The sequence below is a fragment of the Mobula hypostoma genome, chromosome 27 (genome assembly GCF_963921235.1).
Source record: "Mobula hypostoma chromosome 27, sMobHyp1.1, whole genome shotgun sequence".
Lineage (NCBI taxonomy): Eukaryota > Metazoa > Chordata > Chondrichthyes > Myliobatiformes > Myliobatidae > Mobula > Mobula hypostoma.
In genome coordinates, this window is record NC_086123.1 from 32,907,000 (window position 1) to 32,931,886 (window position 24,887).

General features: G+C 46.7%; 1 protein-coding gene across 4 annotated transcripts in view; it reads left to right on the top strand.

Moving 5' to 3' along the window:
* The window catches only part of LOC134338385 (rab5 GDP/GTP exchange factor-like), a 74,740-nt gene that overhangs the window by 23,541 nt on the left and 26,312 nt on the right, over nucleotides 1–24,887 (top strand). For all 4 annotated transcript variants that reach the window (XM_063034178.1, XM_063034176.1, XM_063034175.1 and 1 more), the window contains exons 3-5: nucleotides 10,782–10,936; nucleotides 21,165–21,316; nucleotides 22,350–22,419. In XM_063034178.1, coding sequence (XP_062890248.1) covers nucleotides 10,782–10,936; nucleotides 21,165–21,316; nucleotides 22,350–22,419 — 377 coding nt within the window. The remainder of the gene's footprint in view (nucleotides 1–10,781; nucleotides 10,937–21,164; nucleotides 21,317–22,349; nucleotides 22,420–24,887) is intronic.

Below are 24,887 nucleotides of genomic sequence, written 5' to 3' on the forward strand. Positions count from 1 at the left end.
TATGGTTCCCCTCCTTCTCTTTCTCTGATGTCCTCTCCTATCACCTTCCTTCTCCAGCCCTTAACCTATCATCTCCTTGCTTCTCACTTCGTTCTTCCCTCCCCAATCTACCCACCTTGGCCCTCACCTGGACTCAGTTGTACTCCCTCCATTCCCTCCACCTGCTCACTCTGGCTTTCCGTTCCCCCTTCCCCTCTGGCCCTGATGAAATATCTCAGCCAGAAACGTCGACTGTTTATTCCCCTCGGTGGACATACTGAGTTATTCCAGCAGCACAGCATTGTGTGTGTGTGTGTGTCTCAGTCTCACAGAGACACTGCTGTGGTTTTGTAGCAGAACTGGGCCCTGACGGCAGTCATTCTTCACCTATTAATCATTATCATCATCATCATGTGCCGTGATGTATGACGAGAGCGATCGTGGTCTTTCCAGGACCATGATTGTTCTTGGCAAATTTTTCTACAGAAGTGGTTTGCCATCGCCTGCTTCTGGGCAGAGTCCTTACAAGATGGGTGACCCCAGCCATTATCAATACTCTTCAGAGATTGCCTGCCTGGCATCAGTGGTTGCATAACCAGGACTTGTGATGTGCACCAGCTGCTCATACGACCATCCACCATCTGCTCCCATGGCTTTACATGACCATGATCAGGGGCTAAGCAGGTGCTACACCTTGCCCAAGGGTGACCTGCAGGCTAACGGAGGGAAGGAGCACCTTACACCTCCTTTGGTAGAGACGTATCTCCACCCCGTCAGCCACCACTAGCCACAGGACAGCCAGAACTCTTGGGCCAAGAGATAGCTGTCAGTGGGAACCATCTAATGGCTCGGTTTTTGCTCACTTTTTGTTGTGACTAAAAGGTGAAAAGGTGTAATTAATGTAAACCTAACCTGCTTCCAGTATTGCCCCTCCCCATCTTCTCATCTGGAGACTGCCTCTAGCTGACACCACCAGCATATTTTGTATGTACAGGTTTCCCCTGCTATCCGAAAGTAAAGTGTTCCTATGAAACCTTTCGTAAGCCGAAATGGCGTAAAGCGAAGAAGCAATTACCATTAATTTATATGGGAAAATTTTTTGAGTGTTCCCAGACCCAAAAAATAACCTACCAAATAGCACATAAAACCTAAAATAACACTAACATATAGTAAAAGCAGGAATGATATGATACACAGCCTATATAAAGTAGAAATAATGTATGTACAGTGTAGTTTCACTTATCAGAATTGGGAAGGTTTAGCCAAAAGCAATTTGTAGAAAAAAAATTGGCACGTACACGCATGCGCACACACCTGCCCGCGCAAGGCTTCACGGTCATGGTTAGTCTTTCTTGGGGTAAACACAAGTTTAAAGCGGGCGCCTTTTCTCGTAAAAGCAAAAATCCTCTTTGGATTTCTTTTGGTTAGCAAAAACAGGTACTAATGTAGGTCTTTCGTAAAAGCAAAGTAGCATAAAGCGAACTTTCGTAAAGTGGAGGACACCTGTATGTATGCTAGGACCACACAGCTCCCACATCTTCTTTCCCACCGCACCCCCCCCCCACCCCCGGTGACTTTCTGTCTGACTATTTTCTGATATGGGCTGGAGGAGCAGAAATTTCCTTCCGCTGAAGACTGAGATAGATAAAGATTAGCTTTATTTGTCACATGTACTGTACAGCGAAACATCGAGTGAAATGCGTTGTTTGCGTCAATGACTAACACAGTACGAGGATGAATTGAAGCCGTTGCTGATGCAGCAGAGCGTTACGCTACCTAGCCTCCCCTAGATGGCTAAAGCCACCTGCTTGGTTCCATGTTGAATCACTGACTTCATCAAGGAACTGTCTGACTTTCCATAAGATATAGATGCAGAATTAGGCTATTTGGCCCATCGAGTCTGCTTTGTCATTTTATCATGGTTGATCCGTTTCCCCAGTCTCCTGCCTTCTCCCTGTATCCCTTCATGCCCTGACTAATCAAGAATCTATCAACCTCTGCCTTAAACATTCATAAAGACCTGGCCTCCACAGCCGCCTGTGGCAACCACAGATTCACCACCCTCTGGCTAAACAAATTCCTCCTCATCTCTGTTCCAAATGGATGCCCCTCTACTCTGAGGCTGTGCCCTCTGGTCTTGGACTCCCCCACCACAGGAGACATCCTCTCCACATCCACTGTCAACAATCAGTAGGTTTCAATTAGGTTTTCCCTCATCTGAATTCAGGTGAGTTGAAGCCCAGAACCATCAAATGCACCTAATATGACAAGCCTTTCAATCCCACAATCATTTTCGTGAACTTCTTTTGAACTCTTTCCAGTTTCAGCACATCCTTTCTTAGATATAGGGATAAAAACTGCTCACAATACTCGGTGAAGCCTCACCAGGGCCTCAACACGACATGCTTGGTTTTATATTCTAGTCCTCTCGAAAAGAATGCCAACATTGCATTTGTCTCCCTCGCCACTGATTCATCCTTAAACCTCTCTTCTCAGCTGGCCCTGAGTTGCTCTGCCCTGTTTGTGATCACTGCTGTGGTTGTTGACCAACGTTGGCTTGAGGTGAAGCAACATTGCTATTTTGCATTCTCATTCCTGCTTCGAGTCACACTGTGGCCTCTCTGTGGTCTTTTCCTATATGTATGCATCCCTTTTTCCGGGGCTTGTATACTAACCGGGGCTCGTTAGCCAGCTCGGCTAACAGCCGCGTGACTCAACAGTGAGATGTCCACCTTTCATAACCAATGTACGTCTAGGGTCAGTATGATTTGAGGTTCAACCAAACAGGGAAGTTGGGAGGTTCCAGTTTAGGAACATTGTTTGTAGCAAATGCTGTGTAAGTACTGCTCCATGCAAAGTTATCGTTAGCCAGAAAGTTAACATAAAATTATAAAGGAAGTATATTTACCAATGTTTCAACTTTAACAGTTACAGAAAAAGGAAAGAAAAATAAAAGGGCCCATTGCAGTTAAACCAGTCCAATATGCACATAAACGTTGGAGCTCGTTTCTGTAGTGGTCGGGTGTATCGCTTTACTTACGCGCTGAATCCACATTCTGTGTGAATTTCACCAGCCAGAGTTCGAACTTCTCTCAAAATCCATCTCAAACAAATTGGCTCTCTCAGGAGTATTGGCCTTTCCTCCTTGGAGCCATTCATCTGCACAAAACACAACGGGTCTCTCCTTTGAACGGCATCACGTGGCACCTTCCCTTGTGCCCCGCTCTGCAGCTTCCACCAAAAGACCCCCAAACCAGATTACCGTCCTTCAGAGATCTGATCCCGCCCAGCTCTCCTGAATCTTCCACTGGGCAGAACGTTACAATTGGCAGACACAACATTCCTCAGTTGGACAACAAGGCTCCTTATCTTTAGCCAGAGCCAAAGCAATCTTACTGCTGAGACAGATAACTGCTAAAATAAAATACCTCACAGCATAGCAGTAGAAATCTTAACCAGGGCATTACATTCTCCCCCCCACGCCCCACCAGAAGTAGTCATGTCCTCATGACTTTGGAACTTATTAAACCATTCTTAAGAACACAGTATTCAAATGAATTTCATGATTTCAGGACCCCCAATCCATTTGTAAATAGCAGTAACGAACCTCAATATTGGGATGGACTCTTTTTCCCATGTGCCAGCCTATTTGAGGATTTCCTGACTCTCTCAGACCTCCGTATCTTATCTTCAGCTTCTTTAGCCTCAGGCTCTCCTTGTGATTGTTCCTGTTTACTTGGGGATGCCTCACCCTGTCTATCACTCGCACCTTTTGATGACTCAGGCCCCCATCCTCCCACCTCCTGACTGAACTCCGCATCCTTCCGTATAAGCAGGTGCTGCTAAACATCTCCAGCCTCTGCTGGTGTGAACCGGCGCGACCGCTCTCTGTCACTCTAGCAACTCCTCCAGGATTAGACTGGGTGCACCACACAGTTCCTCGTTCCTACTTAAGAGGAACTTGCACCTTCTCAAAAGCAGTTCTGAGCACCGGGTGAATGGACAAGGTTTTCAAAAAAACTCTCTCCATTTCCCTCCTTGCATGCTCCCCTGAGCCTTCTCACAATGGGAGTATTTGTTCACACAAGAATGGAAGCTTCACCTTTTTCACGCTGAACCGGGAAGACCAACACTGTCGCAATAGTCTCAGTTACTCCAGCATCTGCTTCCGAAAGCTCCAGTTTCAGCAAGCAACCGTCGTATGGGTAATCAGTTCTAACCCCCCGAATCTCAAGGGCAGTGAGCGGTGTCAGTGGTAAATGCATCAAATACGGTTGTGAAAGAATCTATAAAGCAAAGTAACTTGAGAACCTGTGTCAAGTATGGTTCTAGCAGAACCGCCTTTCAATCCGTATAGATAAGTCTAAGCTTGGTCCCTCTAAACCTTGAAGAATAGCGTCTTGCACTTTAGTAATTCCATTGATTCACTGAATGGAACATATCCTCTCAGCCAGTGGGTCCCTCCGTAGTTTTGCTTCTTTTCTGCTCTTTTTGATTAACCGCTGACTAACTTCCCAAAGATTTTCCTGTCCCTCACAGTCCCACTTCGAGTGCCCATCTTCTCCCTGGTTGTAGCAGAAAATACCAGTCGCCTCTCTAATCAAGAGATCCTTCTTAACAGCATTCCTCTGCCTTGCAGGTCCTGCAGGTGGGTCAGGTTTCCCAACAGACGTGTCACGTTCAGCTGAAGCATTATGATTAGATTACGAGGACACGCAGTCCCCTTTTAGTGTCGTTTAGTAATGCATGCATTAAGAAATGATAAAAATGTTTTTCCAGAATGATATCACGAAAACACATGACAAACCGACTTTAAAACTAACAAAAACCACATAATTATATCACATAGTTACAACAGTGCAAAGCAATATCGTAATTTGATAAGAACAGACCATGGCACAGTAAAGTCTCAGAGTCTCTCGGAAGTCCCATCATCTCCCAGCGCCGCCAACTTGCCGTTGCAGCATCCCGGCAGCATCCGACCACAGTCCGACTCCGAGTCCGTCCAAAAAACTCCGAGCCTCCGACCACCTATTCGACACCGAGCACCATCTCTGCCAAGCGTTTTGACCCTGACCCCAGCAACGGGTGATACGCAAAGCTGAGGATTTAAGGCCTTCCCCTCTGGAGATTCTCGATCGCACAGTAGCAGCGGCAGCGAAGCAGGCATTTCAGAAGTTTCTCCAGATGTTCCTCCGTGCTTCTCACGGCTGTCTCCATCAAATCAGGATTGTGCATGGCACCCCTAGTTACACATATCGATATTCATTCGGAACAGCTGCGCGCGCTGCATCGCGCCATCTTCTCCTCCCTCCTTACATTATCAGACGTCCATTGAGTCAGCTCAGGTTTTTCACCTCATTCTTCAAAAGCTCTATCTCTCTGGCATCAGGGGTCACTTCAACAGCAGAGGCTACCACTGAACACACTACTCGTTGGCTTTTGGAAAAGTTCTGTCTCTCAATCGTGTTTTCCTCCTCTTAACTTCTCTGAGTAACTCGGTAAAAGATGGAGGAGTGCAAATCTTATGGGTCATGTGAATACGTAGAGCAATCATGCCGTGTGACAGTGCTCCATAAGACAGAGGAGCAGAATTAGGCCATGCAGCTGCCAGACCCTTTAAGCTCTCTACCCGTCTCTGTTTTTCCATGCTATCTGAACATGGCCATTCATCCAGTAACTGAGATGTCTGCTCAGCCCAAGCCCCCTATTCTTCTTCCCTATCGGGTGTGGGCTTGACCCCAGAGAACACTCCCAGCCTACAATAACCATGGCTCTCCGCAGAGACACTTCTGCATTTGTCAACCAGTGATGTAATAGCCAAAACCAATTCAGAATTTAAATTAACTGCTGAAGGACCCATTAGACCTTTCACATCAGACAACTCTTTCCTCCCTTCGCAGAAACGAGAATAACTTGTCTTTAAAGTCTTTGACCTCAGCTACATTCCCCCTTCTCTAAAAGTATGGACTGCCCATGGTCCCACCTCTCCGGGCTCCCCTATCTTATTGGGCCGTCATTGGAAGCCTGGACTAACGCGACATACTCACCAGCCGATTGGTCAAAACACTGTTCAGCCAGTGTGACTTTCCCCAATACCCTTACAGTACTCAGCACTCTGAGTAGCAGTTCGTCAAGGATTCGACTATCCACCCCACTCAGAACACAAGTATTATTTGTGGATAACCTCTTCGAATCACACCAAACCTTAATCCCCACGACTTCCATAATAATTACAGCACAGCTCAGTTTCCCCAAATGCCGGTTTAAACACTGGCTTAAACACACAAATAAACTGCTTCATCAATCCTGGGCAGTGTCCTTACAAATCGGGTGACCCCAGCCATAATCTATACTCTTCAGAGATTGTCTGCTTGGCGTCAGTGGTCGCATAACCAGGACTTGTGACGTGCACCGGCTGCTCGTACGACCATCCACCACCTGCTCCCATGGGTTCAGTGACCCTGATCGGGATCGGGGGGACTAAGCAGGTGCTACACCTTGCCCGAGGGTGATCTGCAGGCTAGCGGAGGGAAGGAGCACCTTGCACCTCCTTTGGTAGAGGCGTATCTCCACCCTGCCACACACTACTAACAACAGGACAGCCAGAACTCTTGGGCGAGGAGACAGCTGTCAGTGGAGACATCCGAATGGCTCAGTGAAGGGTGAAAGGGTGTAATTAGCAGGTGAAAGGGTGTAATTAATGTAAATCTTCCCTGCTTCTAGTATTGGCCCTCCCCATTTTCCCATCTGGAGACTGCCTCTAGCTGACACCACCAGCATATTTTGTATGTATGTATGCTGGGACCACACAGCTCCCACACCTTCCCCCCCCCGCCCCCCACTCCCCATGTGACTCTCTGTCTGACTATGGTCTGATGTGGGCTGGAGGAGCAGAAACTTCCTTCGACTGAAGACTGAGATAGATAGATTAGCTTTGTTTGTCACATGTACAGCGAAACATCATGTGAAATGCGTCAGCGACCGACACAGTACGAGGATGGATTGAACCTGTTGCTGATGCAGCAGAACGTTACGCTACCTAGCTTCCCCTAGATGGCTAAAACCACTTGCTTGGTTTCATGTTGAATCACTGACTTCATCAAGGAACTGTCTGACTTTCATCCTTAAACCTTTCAACCCCAGCTGGCTCTGGGTTTCTCTGTCAGCCTCTGCTGTGGTTGCCGACCCGCGTTGGCTTGTGGTGAAGCAACTTTGCTCGTTGCATTCTCATTCTTGTTTTGAATATCTCTGTGGACTCACCTCTTCCTGTATCTGTAATTGCCTTCAACTGTAATAAATTCATTTCCTTTTCTGATCACCACCTATTTAATTATTCCGTCAACACATTATTCCTGTTTTTTTTAACCATAAAACCGAGGCGAACTAAAAGGGTCAGACCAGTTATGCTCACAGATCTCAATTTTGCAGATGACATAGTCCTGCTGTCTGACCAGATGGAGGAAGCACGGCAGCTACTGACAAAAGTGGAAATTGAGTGTAATAAAGTTGGACTTCACCTAAATGCTAAAAAGACAGAGTACATGGTGTTTAACTGAGACGAAGGTACTCTCAAGACCGTAGAGAATGACACCATTAAGAAAGTCTACAAGTACCTCGGGTCAAGAATGATGAGTTCGGAGAAGGACATAAAGATACGGAAGGCGCTGGCGTGGAGGGCTCTGAACGACATGAAGGAAATCTGGAAGTTGAACCTGATCAGAGGGCTTAAAAAGACGATTTTCATAGTAGTCATAGAGTCCATTCTCACGTACGGATGCGAGACATGGACACTCACCAAGACGATGCGAAAGTCTCTAGATGGTTGCTATACACGAATGCTCCAGATGGCTCTTGACGTGAGTTGGCAACAGCACATGACGAATGTCGAGCTCTATGACGACCTACCGATGCTCGCCACTAAAATCGAGGCGAGAAGACTGCAACTAGCGGGGCACTGTCTACGCCACCCCGAGCTACCTGCCAGCCTAGTCATCATTTGGGAGCCCAAGCATGGGAGGATGAACCCTGGGCGCCCTCCCAAAACTATGGTCAACATGCTCCTGGAAGACAGCGGCGCGGCTAATGTAGATGAACTGAACACACTGATGAGGGAGATGGAGAAGTGGAGAGTCCGTCATCGTGCCCGACGACGGCCCCCTAGGCCTGAGTCGACGTAGTAGTAGTCAACACAAGCCACACATTCGGCACCTGGGGATGCCCTGTAAGCCAATCTTTCCTCCATTCGAAATGCTCCATAAAATGCATTCTTCAACCAAGCCATTGATCATTGGCTTTTACATAAAATGGCTTAACATCATTGTGTTATTTACCCCTGATCAGCGTCATCATCTTTACCATCATGTTCCGTGACGTGGGTGATCGGGGTTCTTCCATGACCATGATTGTTCTTGGCAAATCTTTCTACAGAAGTGGTTTGCCATTTCTGCCTTGTGGGCAGTGCCCTTAAAAAGATGGGTGACCCCAGGCATTATCAGTACCCTTCTGACGCTGTCTGCCTGGTGTCAGTGGTCACGTAACCAGGACTTGTGACGTGCACCAGCTGCTCATACGACCATCCACTGCCTGCTCCCATGGCTTCACGTGACCCCGATTGGGGGCTAAGCAGGTGCTACACCTTATTCAAGGGTAACCAGCAGGGAACGAGTGCCTTACACCTCCTTTGGTAGAGACATATCTCCAGCCTGCCACCAATTTACCATATTAGAGGTGTTTTATTAATGCAGGTAGTTATACACTATTTATTTATCATCTTACTGTGGGACAGTAAAGTCCAATCAATGTTTTGGATTTGGATTTTGGGACCGATTGAAATGGTCAATATTAAGAACAAGGTGGTCGGTTGAATATTACAGTGGATCACATGGACTTCTGCTAATTCACTTTATATTCTGTATACTTATTCACAAATATATTTTAACTCCAAATGTTCTGCCTGCTGGTTGTTCAACTCATTTAAATATCTTTTGAGGAAAATTTATAAAATTCTGAAGCTCAGTAAAATGATGAAACTTGGTGTGGTTCCGTGACAAACTTTGGGGAACCCCATGCGTTCCCTCACCAACTGCTGTTGCTTTGCTGGTTTTGTTTTTCCCCCAAACTGGCTTTTTAGCCAAGTTTTACTTCCTGGTAGTTGAAGTTCGCCCTGGTGAGGTTGTGCAACAGTACAGGGCAAGCCGAACTCTTCTCTACGGAATGCGAGGCCAGTACTTACAGCCTTCCCCAGGCTGCCCTTGAGGAGGTGAGCTGACCCTTCGAACAGTGTAATCGCTTGACTGAACGTTCTCTCACTAGGTGTCCTTGAATGGAAAGTCCTACAACAAGTGGCGGGTAGGGCCTGGTATGTCACGGGTAAAGCCTGCCCCACCACTGAGCACATCTGCAAAAAGACGCTGTGGTAGGAAAGCAGCATCGGTCATCAGGGACCTCCCATCACCCAGGACATGCTCCCTTCTCGCTGCTGTCGTCAGAAAGAAGGTACAGGAGCCTCAGGACTCGCACCACCAGATTCAGGGACAATCACTACCCCTCAACCACCAGGCTCTTGAACCAAAGGGGATAACTTCACTGAAACGTTCCCACAACCAACGGACTCCCTTTCAAGCATTGTTCATCTCGTGTTCTCGATATTTATTGCTTATTTATTTATTATTATTATTATTTATCCTTTTGTATTTGCACAGTTTGTTCTCTTCTGCACTCTGGTTGAACATCCAAGTTGGACAGTCTTCCATTGATGCTGTTATAGTTACTATTCTGTAGATTTATTGAGTATGTCCACAAGCCGTGAGATACGAACCACACTTTCTGATCACTGCATGTATGCAAATATCCTGAAAGAGGAAGAATTTCCATGTGTGTATCCCCTCACTGACTTTCATTTGCCCTTACACTTCTGCTCCGGGGAGTCCCCAGAGTTCCTGTCCCTCCCCGTGTCAGAGGGGTGGAGTATCTAGGTGTGTGTAAGTTGGATCTAATGCCGATGGCAGGCATTTCCATATCATTCGGGGATTTCAAACTAAGCACTGCAGAAGTGCCCATACTGTGATATGATCTGCCTGTTTGTATCACCTTTGCTGAAAGGAGAGAGAAGAGGGACCAGAAACACGATGGACCAGCACAAAGAGCGTATCGCGTGAGCCCGGACAACTTGTTTTCTGTCAGTTTTAAGTAAGTTACAGTGAGTTTACTGTCGGGGGTGGGGGCAGGTTTTTGTCAAATTTGATTTGTGAATGATTCCTGCCCATACAGCTGAAGTCTCCAAGCGTTTGAACTGAGATTTTTTGAATGTGTGGCATTTCTATCTGACAAGTAAGAAGAATCTTATTTATTTAGAGATACAGCACAGAACAAGTCCGTCTGGCCCAATGAGCCTCACCACCCAGCAACTCAACTATTTAACCCTAGCAATTTACAATGACCAGTTAATCTACCAACAGGTCCGTCTTTAGATTGTGGAAGAATCTAGAGAGCCTGGAGAAAACCCACACGGTCACCGGGGAGCGAGCGTACAAAATCCTTACAGGCAGTGCCGGGATTGAACTCTGAACTCTGATGCCCTGAGCCGTAACAGTGTCACGCTATTGCTACGTTTCCATGGCGCCCCAAAAGATCCCGTGCCAAAGGCTTTGATATTTGTGTCTGTCTTTCTAACTGGGCTTTTCTGTTCCCCTCTCTTTGTACTCTGCTCCGTGTGGGAATGAAAATTTGGAGAAGGGCCGGCGGGAGAGGGATTGTTTTGGGCCGAAACCCGGCGTTTCTAAACTGCAGTTTCCTTGCAGGATGAGCAATGAAGGACCCGCAAGCTCACTGGTTGCAGGCGCCACCAGCTTGCTGTTCAACTTCTCAAAGTTCGAGAAAAAGAGGAGCAATGAGAAGGGTCGTCGAGTCAGCACGGTGAAGAAACTGTTCGGCTCCAAGCTGACGCCCAGGCAAGGTAAGTTGGAGTATGGTGAAACGTTCCACAGAGCACGGGCAGATTTGACACCCCACCACATGATGGTCAGTGAGCAAAAGCTTGGTTAATGTTTAAGATTTTATGCAGTGTCTTAAAGGAGTGACTTGCATTGATATAGTGTCTTCACGTCACTTTCAATATGTAGTTTGAAGTGGACTCACTGTGCTAATACAGAAAACGTCACAGCCAATCTGAGCACAGCGAGCTGCCGCAAGCAGTTGTGTGAGGGACCGTCTGGATCGATGGGCTTCACCTATCACCCTCCGGCCAGCCCCCCTCCCCTCCACCCACCTTTTTACTCTGGCATCTTCCCCTTTCCTTCCCACTCCTGATGAAGGGTCTCGGCCTGAAACGCCGACTGTTTATTCATTTCCACAGATGCTGCCTGACCTGCTGAGTTCCTCCAGCATCTTGTGAGTGTTACTTCGGGTTTCCGGCAGCTGTAAACTTTCTCATGTTTCTGTTATTTTGCTGACCTCTAATTTAGTTTGACCACTTAGTTATGCTAATTTTTATAGTTATTAGACCGCTTAAGTATGTATAGAGTGCTTCTTCTGAAATTGCTTAAATACGCTAGCTAGATTGCTAATTGGAACGCTTCATATCGCTAGTAGACCGTTATAATGCGAATTTAGTTTTGTTAGTTTTTTCATCACTACAAGATCGTTCAGCTTTGCTAGTTTCGTAATAAAGGATTGAAGTATCTTTTTTGACTTTGGGATTTCGTTATTTGGAAGTGCGTCAGACAGTGCCGGTCTCCTGTCTTGTTCTCTTGGTGCTTTTAATTTGTTTTAAAGTAACATTAGAGTGTTTAGGGAGATGGAGGTGGGTCTATTGTCTGGCCACTATGCTTTAAGTTCTAAATAATTCCTTCCAGCTCCAACATTTTGATAGCGTTGTCTGTTGCAGGATAGCCAATTACTGTAAATCAGTTCCATGTGTTTATTAAGCAAAGGACCAGGGAAATATTGGGGAGATCTCTTGTGTTTTTACATGTAGCTGACTCCAGTGATCTGGAAGGTTCTGCCTGAGTGGACGCTCAATAATAATTTCCAACTAATTAAAAGTCAGTTTCCTGAACTAGCACAGCCATGATGCAGCGGAGGGCCATCTTTTTTTCTGTTGTACACTTCCACTCAGCCACTGAAGTGAAGTTATGTAAACTTGCTGACTCAGGACACAGGTGATCAGGAATGGCATGTCAACCTGTCCTTCAGGTGCTCCTGTGCGGCCTCAGTGAATTGAGTCGATAGGTTGTGCCTCTGATAAATGTGGCAAAGATGAACTCTGAAATTCCACTTCAATTTTATTTTGCGGTTCTTAAGCAAAGGTGCAGACCGTTACAATAGTGTCTGCACCTTGTCATGGTGGTGCTCAGACATCGTGGTCTTGTCTCTCTCGTTGTCCTGACTTGGATAAAGTACCAACTGTGTAGAGAGACCTCTCTGCTGACTGCAGTTTCAAAGGCATTATGTCAATAATTAACAACCAAGAGCCAGCCTACCCTGACGGCTTTCATATCCTTGCCAGGGACTTCATTCAGGCTAGCTTGAAGAAATGTCTGCTCCACCATCCGAACCAGAGGCCCCACCGTCATTGCTACATCACCAAGAACGCCTACTGTTCCTGACCTTTACGACATTTCTGGAAATCTGACCCTCTGGCTATCTGCCTACCCACATACTGGCAGAGGGGAAGAGCAAAGCTTTTCCTGAATCGCTGAGTGTGTGCCTCCAGGTTTCTGTACCTCCTCCCTGATGGTAACAGTGAGAAAAGGGCATGTCCTGGGTGCTGGAGGTCCTTAATAATGGACGCTGCCTTTCTGAGACACCGCTCCCTGAAGATGTCCTGCGTACTTTGTAGGCTAGTGCCCAGGATGGAGCTGACTAGATTTACAACCTTCCGCAGCTTCTTTCAGTCCTGTGCAGTAGCCCCTCCATACCAGACAGTGATGCAGCCTGTCAGAATGCTCTCCACAGTGCATCTATAGAAGTTTTTGGGTGTATTTGTTTACATGCCAAATCTCTTCAAAATTCTAATGAAGTATAGTCGCTGTCTTGCCTTCTTTATAACTACATCGATATGTTGGGACCAGGTTAGATCCTCAGAGATCTTGACACCCAGGAACTTGAAACTGCTCATTCTCTCCACTTCTGATCCCTCTATGAGGATTGGTTTGTGTTCCTTCATCTTACCCTTCCTGAAGTCCACAATCAGCTCCTTCATCTTACTGACGTTGAGTGCCAGGTTGTTGCTGCGACACCAGTCCACTAGTTTGGCATATCTCACTCCTGTACGCCCCCTCGTCTCCATCTGAGATTCTACCAACAATGGTTGTATCATCAGCAAATTTATAGGTGGCTATGCCTAGCCACACAGTCATGTGTATATAGAGAGTAGAGCAGTGGGCTAAGCACACACCCCTGAGGTGCACCAGTGTATGATTGTCATCGAGGAGGAGATGTTATCCCCAATCTGCACAGATTGTGGTCTTCCGGTTAGGAAGTCAAGGGTCCATTTGCAGAGGGAGGTACAGAGGCCCAGGTTCTGCAACTTCTCATCAGGATTGTGGGAATGATGGTATTAAATGCTGAGCTATAGTCGATGAACAGCATCCTGATATACGGCTCTAAGGCCGTGTGACTAGCCATTGAGATTGTGTCTGCCATTGATCTATTGTGGTGATAGGCAAATTGTAATGGGTCCAGGTCCTTGCTGAGGCAGGAGTTCAGTCTGGTCATGGCCAACCTCTCAAAGCATTTCATCACTGTCGATGTGAGTGCTACCGGGCGATAGTTGATTTGCAGTCTGCTGAGCGCTTGATCGGGTGTTTAGGACTGGTGATCCAGGAAAGTACAAGAGGTCCATGTATGGCCATCTCACACGCAAAGTATCAAGTCTGGACTAAACTTAAATCTTGAAAAGATGGTCGTCAACTGTGGCAGGTCTTGTACACCATCACTCCCACGAAGCAAAACCAAGCAGCGTAAATGGCAATGAGGTTTCTCTCCCAGATCAGCTCAGTACTACTTGTGCTGACTTTGACGGACACGACATGGAGGCATCTTCACGAATACCCCACTGTCCTCAGCAACTCTGTGATCAGAGTCTCCGAGGCTGACGCGAGGGCGAAACCATAGGAAGCACCTGGGCCAGGTGACGTACCGAGCCAAGTACTGACGAACCTGTGCTCGTTAACTGGCTGCAGTGTTTACAGACATCTTCGACCTCTGGCTTTGTCAGTCTGAGGCAGCCATCTGTGATCGGTGCTGCTGGGTACTAGGCCAAGCTATTTGCAATGCCTGTGAATGGGAGAGGTGTAATCAGTCAATGGCATGGATTTTGGCTGAGTTTTTTTCACAGTGTGGAAGGTGGTGTCAGGCTGTGGAGTGACGATCTCCTTCAAGAGGATGAACCTGCACGAAGTGTCAGGTGTATAGAACATAGAATAGTACAGCACAGTACAGGCCCTTCGGCCCACAGTGTTGTGCCGACCCTCAAACCCTGCCTCCCATATAATCCCCCACCTTAAATTCCTCCATATACCTGTCTAGCAGTCTCTTAAACTTCACTAGTGTATCTGCCTCCACCACTGACTCAGGCAGTGCATTCCACGCACCAACCACTCTCTGAGTAAAAAAACTTCCTCTAATATCCCTCTTGAACTTCCCACACCTTACCTTAAAGCCATGTCCTCTTGTATTTAGCAGTGGTGCCCTGGGGAAGAGGCGCTGGCTATCCACTCTATCTATTCCTCTTATTATCTTGTACACCTCTATCATGTCTCCTCTCATCCTCCTCCTCTCCAAAGAGTAAAGCCCTAGCTCCCTTAATCTCTGATCATAATGCATACTCTCTAAACCAGGCAGCATCCTGGTAAATCTCCTCTGTACCCTTTCCAATGCTTCCACATCCTTCCTATAGTGAGGTGACCAGAACTGGACACAGTACTCCAAGTGTGGCCTAACCAGAGTTTTATAGAGCTGCAAATTACATCGCGACTCTTAAACTCTATCCCTCGACTTATGAAAGCTAACACCCCATAAGCTTTCTTAACTACCCTATCCACCTGTGAGGCAACTTTCAGTGATCTGTGGACATGTACCCCCGGAACCCTCTGCTCCTCCACACTACCAGGGCTTGTGGCAGGGTACTGAAAATCTGTGCCCACAACTGGTGGGAGTGCATATCTTCACCCTCGTAGTGCTGCAGCTGGAGATTCCTACCTGCTTCCAAAAGGGCAGTAATCACACCTGTGCGCAAGAACAGCGTGGTGACCCACCTCACTGACTGGCGCCCACCGGTACTCACGTGTACCATGTTGAAGTGCTCTGAGAGGTTGGACGTGGTTAGAATAAACCCGTGACTGGGCAAGGACTCGAACCTGCTGCAATCTTCCCACCTCTGCAACAGATCTACAGCAGATGCAAACATACTGGCTCTCCGCTCAGCTTTGGAGGACCTAGACCAGGGGTTCCCCAATGGACCTCTTGGTTAATGGTAGGGATCCATGGCATAAAAAAGGTTGGGAACCCCTGGTCTAAACAATAGCAAGACATTTGTCAGGTAACTGTTTATCATTTACAGCTCAGCGTTCAACACCATGATCCCCTCGGTAGTAATAAACAGGTTTGAAAACCTGGGCGTCTTTACCTTCCTCCGCAACTAGATCCTTGTCTAGAGTCCAGCGTCGAGGTGGAATTGATATTCGTTTATTATTGCCACGTGTACAGAGATGCAGTGAAACCCTTGTCTGGCTGTCTGGCATACTGTGCATGCAGTTCCATTCATTACATGGAGCTTTGGGGTCAGACAATAACAGAGCCATATAACAATTACAGCACAGAAACAGGCCATCTCAGCCCTTCTAGTCCGTGCCGAACGCTTACGCTCAACTAGTCCCACTGACCTGCACTCAGCCCATAACCCTCCATTCCTTTCCTGTCCATATATCTATCCAATTTAACTTTAAACGACAACATCGAACCTGCCTCAACCACTTCTGCTGGAAGCTCGTTCCACACAGCTACCACTCTCTGAGTAAAGAAGTTCCCCCTGGTGGGGTGGAGGTGCGTCTCTATCGAGGGAGGTGTAAGACTCTCCTTCCCTCCACCAGCCTGCAGGTCACCCTTGGGTGAGTGAAACCATGGCAGCAGGTGGTGGATGGTCGTGAGCAGCTGGTGCGTATCACAAGTCCTGGTTACAGTGGCATGCAAAAGTTTGGGCACCCCTGGTCAAAATTTCTGTTACTCTGAATTAGCTAAGTGAGTAAAAGATGACCTGATTTCCAAAAAGCGTAAAGTTAAAGGTGACACATTTCTTTAATACTTTAAGCAGGATTACTTTTTTTATTTCCATCTTTTACAGTTTCAAAATAACAAAAAAGGAAAAGGGCCCAAAGCAAAAGTTTGGGCACCCTGCATGGTCAGTACTTAGTATCACCCCCTTTGGCAAGTATCACATCTTGTAAATGCTTTCTGTAGCCAGCGAAGAGTCTTTCAATTCTTGTTTGGGGGATTTTCGCCCATTCTTCCTTGCAAAAGGCTTCTAGTTCTGTGAGATTCTTGGGCCATCTTGCATGCACTGCTCTTTTGAGGTCTATCCACAGATTCTCGATGATGTTTAGGTCGGGGGCCTGTGAGGACCATGGCAAAACCTTCAGCTTGTGCCTCTTGAGGTAGTCCATTGTAGATTTTGAGGTGTGTTTAGGATCATTATCCTGTTGTAGAAGCCATCCTCTTTTCATCTTCAGCTTTTTTACAGATGGTGTGTGTGATGTTTGCTTCCAGAATTTGCTGGTATTTAATTGAATTCATTCTTCCCTCTACCAGTGAAGTGTTCCCCGTGCCACTGGCTGCAACACAAGCCCAAAGCACGATCGATCTACCCCAGTGCTTAACAGTTGGAGAGGGCTTCTTTTCATGAAATTCTGCACCCTTTTTTTTCTCCAAACATACCTTTGGTCATTGTGGCCAAAAAGTTTTATTTTAACTTCATCAGTCCACAGGACTTGTTTCCAAAATGCATCAGGCTTGTTTAGATGTTCCTTTGCAAACTTCTGACGCTGAATTGTGTGGTGAGGACACAGGAAAGGTTTTCTTCTCATGACTCTTCCATGAAGGTCATATTTGTGCAGGTATCGCTGCACAGTAGAGCAGTGCACCGCCACTCCAGAGTCTGCTAAATCTTCCTGAAGGTCTTTTACAGTCAGACGGGGGTTTTGATTTGCCTTTCTAGCAATCCTACGAGCAGTTCTCTCAGAAAGTTTTCTTAGGCTTCCAGACCTCAACTTGACCTCCACCATTCCTGTTAATTACATTACGAACTGAGGAAACAGCTACCTGAAAATGCTATCTTCTTATAGCCTTCTCCTGCTTTGTGGGCATCATTTATTTTAATTTTCAGAGTGCTAGGCAGCTGCTTAGAGGAGCCCATGGCTGCTGATCGTTAGATGAGGTTTGAGGAGTCAGGGTATTTATAAAACTTTGAAATTTGCATAACCTGGCCTTTCCTAACAATGACTGTGAACAAGCCATAGCCCTAACAAGCTAATTAAGGTCTGAGACCTTGGTAAAAGTTATCTGAGAGCTCAAATCTCTTGGGGTGCCCAAACTTTTGCGTGATGCTCCTTTCCTTTTTTTCACTCTAAAATTGTACAAAACAAAAATAATACACTAATCTTGCTTAAAATGTTGAAAAGAATGTTTCATCTTTAACTTTATGACTTTTGGAGATCAGTTCATCTTCTACTCACTTAACTATTCAGAATAACAGAAATTTTGACCGAGGTGCCCAAACCTCTGCATGCCACTGTAAATCGACCATTGACACTAGGTAGACAATCTCTGAAGAGTATTGATTATGGCTGGGGCCACTTATCTTGTGAAGACACTGCCCAGAAGAAGACTGTAGAAAAATTTGTCAAGAACGATCATGGCCAAGACCGTGATCATCCACATCATACGACATGGCACATAATGAATGACATAATTGCTGACAGGCATCTCGGGCACAGCTCAAGGATCCGTGCTTAGCCCTTAACCCATTGCTCTACTCCCTCAACACTTGTGCTAGACCCACATCCAATGATCCAGGAGTATCTTCTTTCCCTCCACTTTCAGATTTCCGAATGGTCCATGAACACTATCTCATTATTCCTCTGTCGTTGTTTTTGTAACTTAGAGTAATTTTATGTCTTGTACTCTACTGCAAAACAAGAAACCCAATGACATTCAGCACTGTGCAAAAGTCTTGGGCACAGATATCTAGCCAGGGTGTCTAAGACTGTATTTGTCAATGTGGAGCAGGGAGCAAGTTTGTAAGTCTGGTGAGAGCAAAGGATGGTGGGAATGGTGAGGGGGGAGCACTCTGGGAGGGGTGTGGGACAGGTGGCAGAGAAGGAGTGCCAGGGATGGGGAGGGGTTGGTGCAGGTGCAGACATGCCCAGCCCTGGGATACTAGACAAGGTAATTTAATTCCAAACAATTGCTTTATTAATTCTGTCTGGGTAGCCTCCAACCTGATGGCATGAACATCGACTTCTCTAACTTCCGCTAATGCCCCACCTCCCCCTCATACCCCATCCGTTATTTATTTTTATACACACATTCTTTCTCTCACTCTCCTTTTTCTCCCTCTGTCCCTCTGACTATACCCCTTGCCCATCCTCTGGGTTCCCCCCCACTGTCTTTCTCCCTGGGCCTCTTGTCCCATGATCCTCTCGTATCCCTTTTGCCAATCACCTGTCCAGCTCTTGGCTCCATCCCTCCCCCTCCTGTCTTCTCCTATCATTCTGGATCTCCCCCTCCCTCTCCCACTTTCAAATCTCTTACTCACTCTTCCTTCAGTTAGTCCTGACGAAGGGTCTCGGCCTGAAACCTCGACTGTACCTCTTCCTAGAGATGCTGCCTGGCCTGCTGCGTTCACCAGCAACTTTGATGTGTGTTGCTTGAATTTCCAGCATCTGCAGAATTCCTGTTGTTTGCATTTATTAATCATTCCAGAATGTCTCTCTGGTGCTTCCCACACCCTCCCTTCTCCCCTCCCCTTTTCCAACCATGATTCCCCTTCCCACTCTCACACAAAAGAGACCCATATCAGAATCAGGTTTATCATCACTCACATATGTCATGAAACTTGTTTTTTTGTGTGGCAGCAGTACAGTGCAATACATAAAGTTACCACAGTACTGTGCAAAATTCTTAGGTACCCAAGCTATATACGTGTGCCTGAGATATTTACAGAGTACTCCACGTCAGTGCTAATAAACCGGGTTCTAATTCTTCTGGTGAAACAAATTGCTGAACAGCAGATGGAGATTAACCTGTACAAAGGTGAAATGATCCACTTTGGGAGTGGTAATGAGGTTAGAATATACACTGTGAACGGTAATGCCTTGGGGAACAGACAGTCATTGGAACGCAAGTCCTTAGATCCTTGAAAGTGTCAACAGGAAGTTGGCGTTGTACTTGGGACTGGCTTTCATTAGTCAGGACATTATTTACAGAAGTAACAAGGTTAATTCTCATACTTCTTATAAAAAAAAGCCATGGTCAGAACTCAGCTGGATTACTGTGTGCAGTTCTGGTCATCGAGGTATAGAAAGGATTTGATAGCACGGGAGAAGACGTAGAGGACGTTCACCTGGATGTTGCCTGGGATGCAGCCAGCCCACGCGAAGAAAATAGACCCGTTGCTTAACAAAGCCTGCCGAATAATCACGGGCACACTGCGCCCCACACCCACTAACATCATTTACGGACTTGCAGGCATTGCTCCCCCAGAGATCTGAAGACGCACTGCAACAAAAATGAAAAAGGTAAACAGAACTGGGATCCACGGCACCCACTACACCATCATGTGCCAGCTTCCAACCGCCTAAAATCGAGGAAAAGCTTTGCTACAGTGGAGGAACTACCGCACGGAACATCCCCCCAAACACACAGGATTGACCTCTGGCAACAAATAGAAGCCAGAACCCCACCGAACAACACAGTGCAAGACCCCACAGAAATGTTGCCAGACGGGGCACTGCTTGACAGATGGAAGTGGGGCACTCTCAACAGAGGGAGAGCGGGAGTTTGTAGGACGGGAGACAATATGGTGAGGTGGGGTTTAAAGACCAGCGAATCCTGTGAGTGTGGTGAAAGGGTGCAGAACATTGAACACGTTCTGTGCAACTGCCCACTCTCACCTGATGTATCTGAAACTGACCTGCTCAACATCAACCAAGCTACACTAGAGTGGCTGGCTGTCTGGTGTGACAAGCTATGATGATGAGTCAGGAGGAGAGCCTGGAGAAGATAGGTCTGGTGAATCCCCCCAGAGCAGACGAGGTTAAGAGGTAAAAGATGACTGGGGTAGAGATGGGTCAACGGCAGCAACCCCTTCCCATATCAGAGGTAGATAACGTTGGAGGAGGTAGGTTTAGGGTGAAGGGGGAGGGATTTAAAGGGGTTACGAGAGGGACCACCTTCACCCAGCAAGTGTAGAGTCCTGGAAATCACTGCTAGAGAGCAGTGGAGTCCTGACTGCAGTTAATATCCAGGATTTAATGTCATTTCCAGTACACAAGTGTAAAGGAGAACAAAATAATTATTACTCCAGATCCAATGTAGCATATGAAAACACACACAAAGGTAGAGAACACAATAAAGACACAGCAAACAGAAATACAAAAGATAGCTTAGAGGTGATACATTGATTGTAGGTACATAAAGTGACAGTCGGTACAGGAGTGTCTACATGGGGTGACTCTGATAGGAAGTGATAAAGGAGAGGGCTACTGGGTGGAGATGTTGGTCAGCCTTGCTGCTTGGGGAAAGTACCTGTTCTTCAGACTGATGGTCCTGTCGTGGATGCTGCCTAGCCTCCTCCCCGAAGAGAGTGGAACAAATGGTTTATGAGCAGGGTGGGTGGGATCCTTCATGAAATAGTCTGAATGAGCACATGAATTGTCGAGGGATTTGAGTGCTCCGGACCCACATGTTGGGCAATGGGGTGACTACAGAAGGTCAGCATGGAGGAGTTGGGACGAATGGCCTGTTCCCATGCTGTGCTGGTGTATTCATTTTAAGTGTTGCCTCTGCTTGTGTCAGTGTGCCAGATCCTCACGGGTTGCTCTCTGTTCTTTTAGACCGTAAAGGAAATGTCCTTTCTTGATGTATTTCTGTTCAGTCTTAATCTCTGATCTCTGTCCCTATCCTAGAGATCCCACAGTTTCCCATGGTCAGCTCGCCAACTTCCACACCGGTGCAGTCTGGGGATTTCACAGACTTCCTCAAATCACTGCGGAAGCCCAACATTCAGATGGTCCAGAAACGCTGTGTCCAGTTTATAGAGCATCTTCAAGCGAGGCAGGTGAGGTGGCACCCTATCAACCCCAGCGGTTGCATCTGTTCATTCTGTGTGTGTGTGTGTGTGTGTGTGTGTGTGTGTGTGTGTGTGTGTGTGTGTGTGTACTGCACTGAGGCAGAGATGCTTGCCCTGGGGTGGGGTAGAGGGGAGACGTTTATTTCTCTGTGTTCACTGTTTAGGTCAACATGTTTAGAGAAACGCACTCCTGGTAAAACCACAGCTGAGCAAGAACTGCTGGATAATACAGTAAATGGTCCAATCATCGTCTTGCTGATGTTTGACAGCCGGCTAAGCTGGCAGTGCACAGTTAGTTTCTGTCCATGAAAAGCATGAGAGATTTCCTCTTTGTTGGGGAGATGCTGCTGTTGTAACACTGGAATAATTTGGAGCACATCTGGAACAAGGTGAAGCAACTGAAGATGGGTGGGTCCATAAAGGAGGGATAAAGATTAGTTTTACTTGTCATATGTATGTTGAAACATATGGTGAAATGTGTTGTTTGCATCAAATCAAATCAGCAAGGTTTGTGCTGGGTAGTCTGCAAGTGCCACCATGTTTCTGGCACCAAAATAGCAAACCCGTGATTTACCGATCGTAGCTGTACATCTTCGGAGGAAACCGAAGTGCCCAGAGGAAACCGGGGTGAACGCACAAACTCGTCGCAGGCAGGGACAGGAATTGAACCGATTGCAGGCTGGTGCTGTAAAGCGATGCGCTCACGGCCAACGCCACCATGTCTGCCCACAGCTGGGATACAACCTTTGTCGTATTCAGTACACTTGGCGTTCCTTCCTCATCGGGAGCGAATTTGAGTTGCACGAGGACTGGCATCTGTGACGGTGGGAAGGCAAGATAAACTGACCTCGGCACTTCTGGGCAAAAGAGGCTGGTACATCCTGTGATGAGTGCAGAGCTGCTGGTTCTGGGGAGCGGGGTGGGATTTGAGGTGATGAAGTTTTGAATGTTGTCAAGTGGTTTATGAACTGCAGGACCTGCAATTTCTGTTCCACCCAGTTAATTAACTTGTGTCTTCCAGAATTTGAATGTAGAGGCGCAGTCCGAACTCGCGCAAGACTTTTACCAGAATGTTGCTGTACACTTTAATGGTGAGTGAAAAAAACAATACAGAGGTTGATGTCTTTTAATTTGTGTTTTTAAGAAAAGGTTTGAAAAGGAGATTCCTGTTGGGCTGCTGCATTTCCCTGTGACCTGCTGAGGAATTGTAGGAAGGTGCAGCTTCCGAAATTGGGCACAGAGAAAGCAGCCCACGAAGGCAGCAGGAAGTGACCTCCCTCTCCCGCGCAACACACGCACAAGATGCTGGAGGAACCCAGCAAGGCGCGCAGCACCGACGGAGAGGAATAAACAGCCGACGTTTCAGGCTGAGATACTTGGTCAGGACTTGTTGAGTTTTGAGTTCCTCCAGCATGTGTGTGTGTGTTGCTCAGATTTCCAGGGATCTGCAGAATCTCTTGTGTATATAGCAGTCTCCCGAGCTGTGTGCAGAGGGAAGTGCTAATACAGGTCCACAGTCCCTTATCCGAAATCCTTAGGGCCAGTTGCATTTTGGAATTCAGAATTTTTCAGATTTCAGACCCCCCCCCCACTCCCAAATACCAAAAAACAGGTATGCTCAAGTCCCTTATTTAACCTGTCTCAGTGTGGCGGACTTTAGGACCTGGCAGCGCACCAAACCTATGCACATCCTCCTGTATACTTTAAATCATCTCTAGATTACTTATAATACCTAATACAATGTAAATAATTGTTGTACTGTATTGTTTAGGGGATAATGACAAGGAAAAATTTTATTTCCAACAAAAACATTCAATAGAATGTAAAAATATACAGCTTCAAACAAACCGAATCAAACACATGGTAAATGACTTATTGGAATAAATGTAGAACGTCACTGTCACTATAAAACTTCAGTAACTTGTCTTTCTGTTTATTTAAATCATATACAGTGGTAGTTCTAACACTATTTTCCTCAGTAAGACTCCGCACAGACACACCACGATCAGGCTTCTGCAATAACTCCACTTTCTGCGTTATTGATAGAGAAGATTCCTTCCTTTTTCTCATTGTTACCCATAGGGGTATCTGCAGCTCTTTTTGACATTTTCATAGTGAAATTAAACACAAAGTCAACAGTGAACACAAAATATCAGCGAACAGCAAATGCACGTGTAACCAGTACGAGCGCTGAGCCACAACTGACGTCTGGCGGCCTCTGCAAGTGCTGCCACGTCACACCTGAGTGACGTCAGCTGTTGGCGAAAAAAACTTCGGTTTTCAGAGCTTTTTGGATTTCAGAATTTCGGATAAAGGAATGTGTACCTGTATATATTCTTATCCTATCCTTGTCTAACTCAGTTGTCACGTATAAAGCCCTCTCTTCGAGAGGCTCCGCGTGCTCTGTTTGCGTGGGTGCATGGCCACACATCGAGGACTCTCCTAGCAGAAAATGCACAAAAGTTTGCATTTCTCTGAATGTCTGCAAAGCTGTGTTTTGGATGGGACTGCAGCAGCATGTGAGTGGGTAGATCTCACACCTGATTCCGTCCACTACTCTGAGAGTGGTGAGAGGAGAAGGGTTATTCCCAAGTTCTGCTCCCTCTTGATTGGTTTAACTGAACCAGGGTGGGGCAGGGGGGTGATTAACCCATTAACTGGAATTAGGGAATAAGCATCCATGGTTGGCCGTTCCTGATCTCAGTCTGGTGACACATTCCTGTTGGGAATCCTCTTGTGGATACTGAGTGAGTGCATTGTCCTGGTCTTGTAACGAACTACAGGACAATCTTCCTGAGGAATTTGGGAATGGCTGAAGAGCAGATAAAAATCAGTTTTATTTGTCGCATGAACATCGTATTGTGCAGTGAAGTGGGTCATTTGCATCATATCAAATCATAAGGGCCGTGCTGGTCAGCCCGCAAACGTCGCCACGTTTCTGGCGCCAGCACGGCAGGCCCACGATTCACTAACCTCAACTGGACATCTTTGGAGTGTGGGAGGAAACCAGAGAACACGGGGGCGAGGGGGGGGGAAGGTAAAAACTGTCCGATTGGTACACAGTACACACTCTACACGTGTCATTCCATAAAATAACAGCTGTCTGCTCCGGTAATGCCGTCTCCATCCCTGTGCATTGATGTCGGAAGATCCACCCGTGGCCCTCTGGGAATGAGATACCATTCCTAGATAGGGCCATTGGGTAACTTAGACTCGCAGAGCACGATGAGCTTGCGCACAGCAATTTGTTTTTAGTGAGTAGCTGAACAGATGCTCCGTATGATTCATTAGGTTTTAAGCAGTGCGCATCCCTCTGGGACAGAAGGTCATGTTTGTAAGTCAGGAACTGGTGAGTTAACATGCAGACAACTGGACAGGAGCAGAAAGGACGTGACTTAAATACGAGGAGACAAAACACTCAACTAGTGACTTCACTTTGACTGGAAGGAGAGCCTCCATTTTGTCAGTCTAGACCACTTAGTCCAATGTATTGAGTCCGTACCAGCTGGAGCTGGTTATACTTAGATGCTCGTTCCTGGGATGGGGGATTTGGGATGTC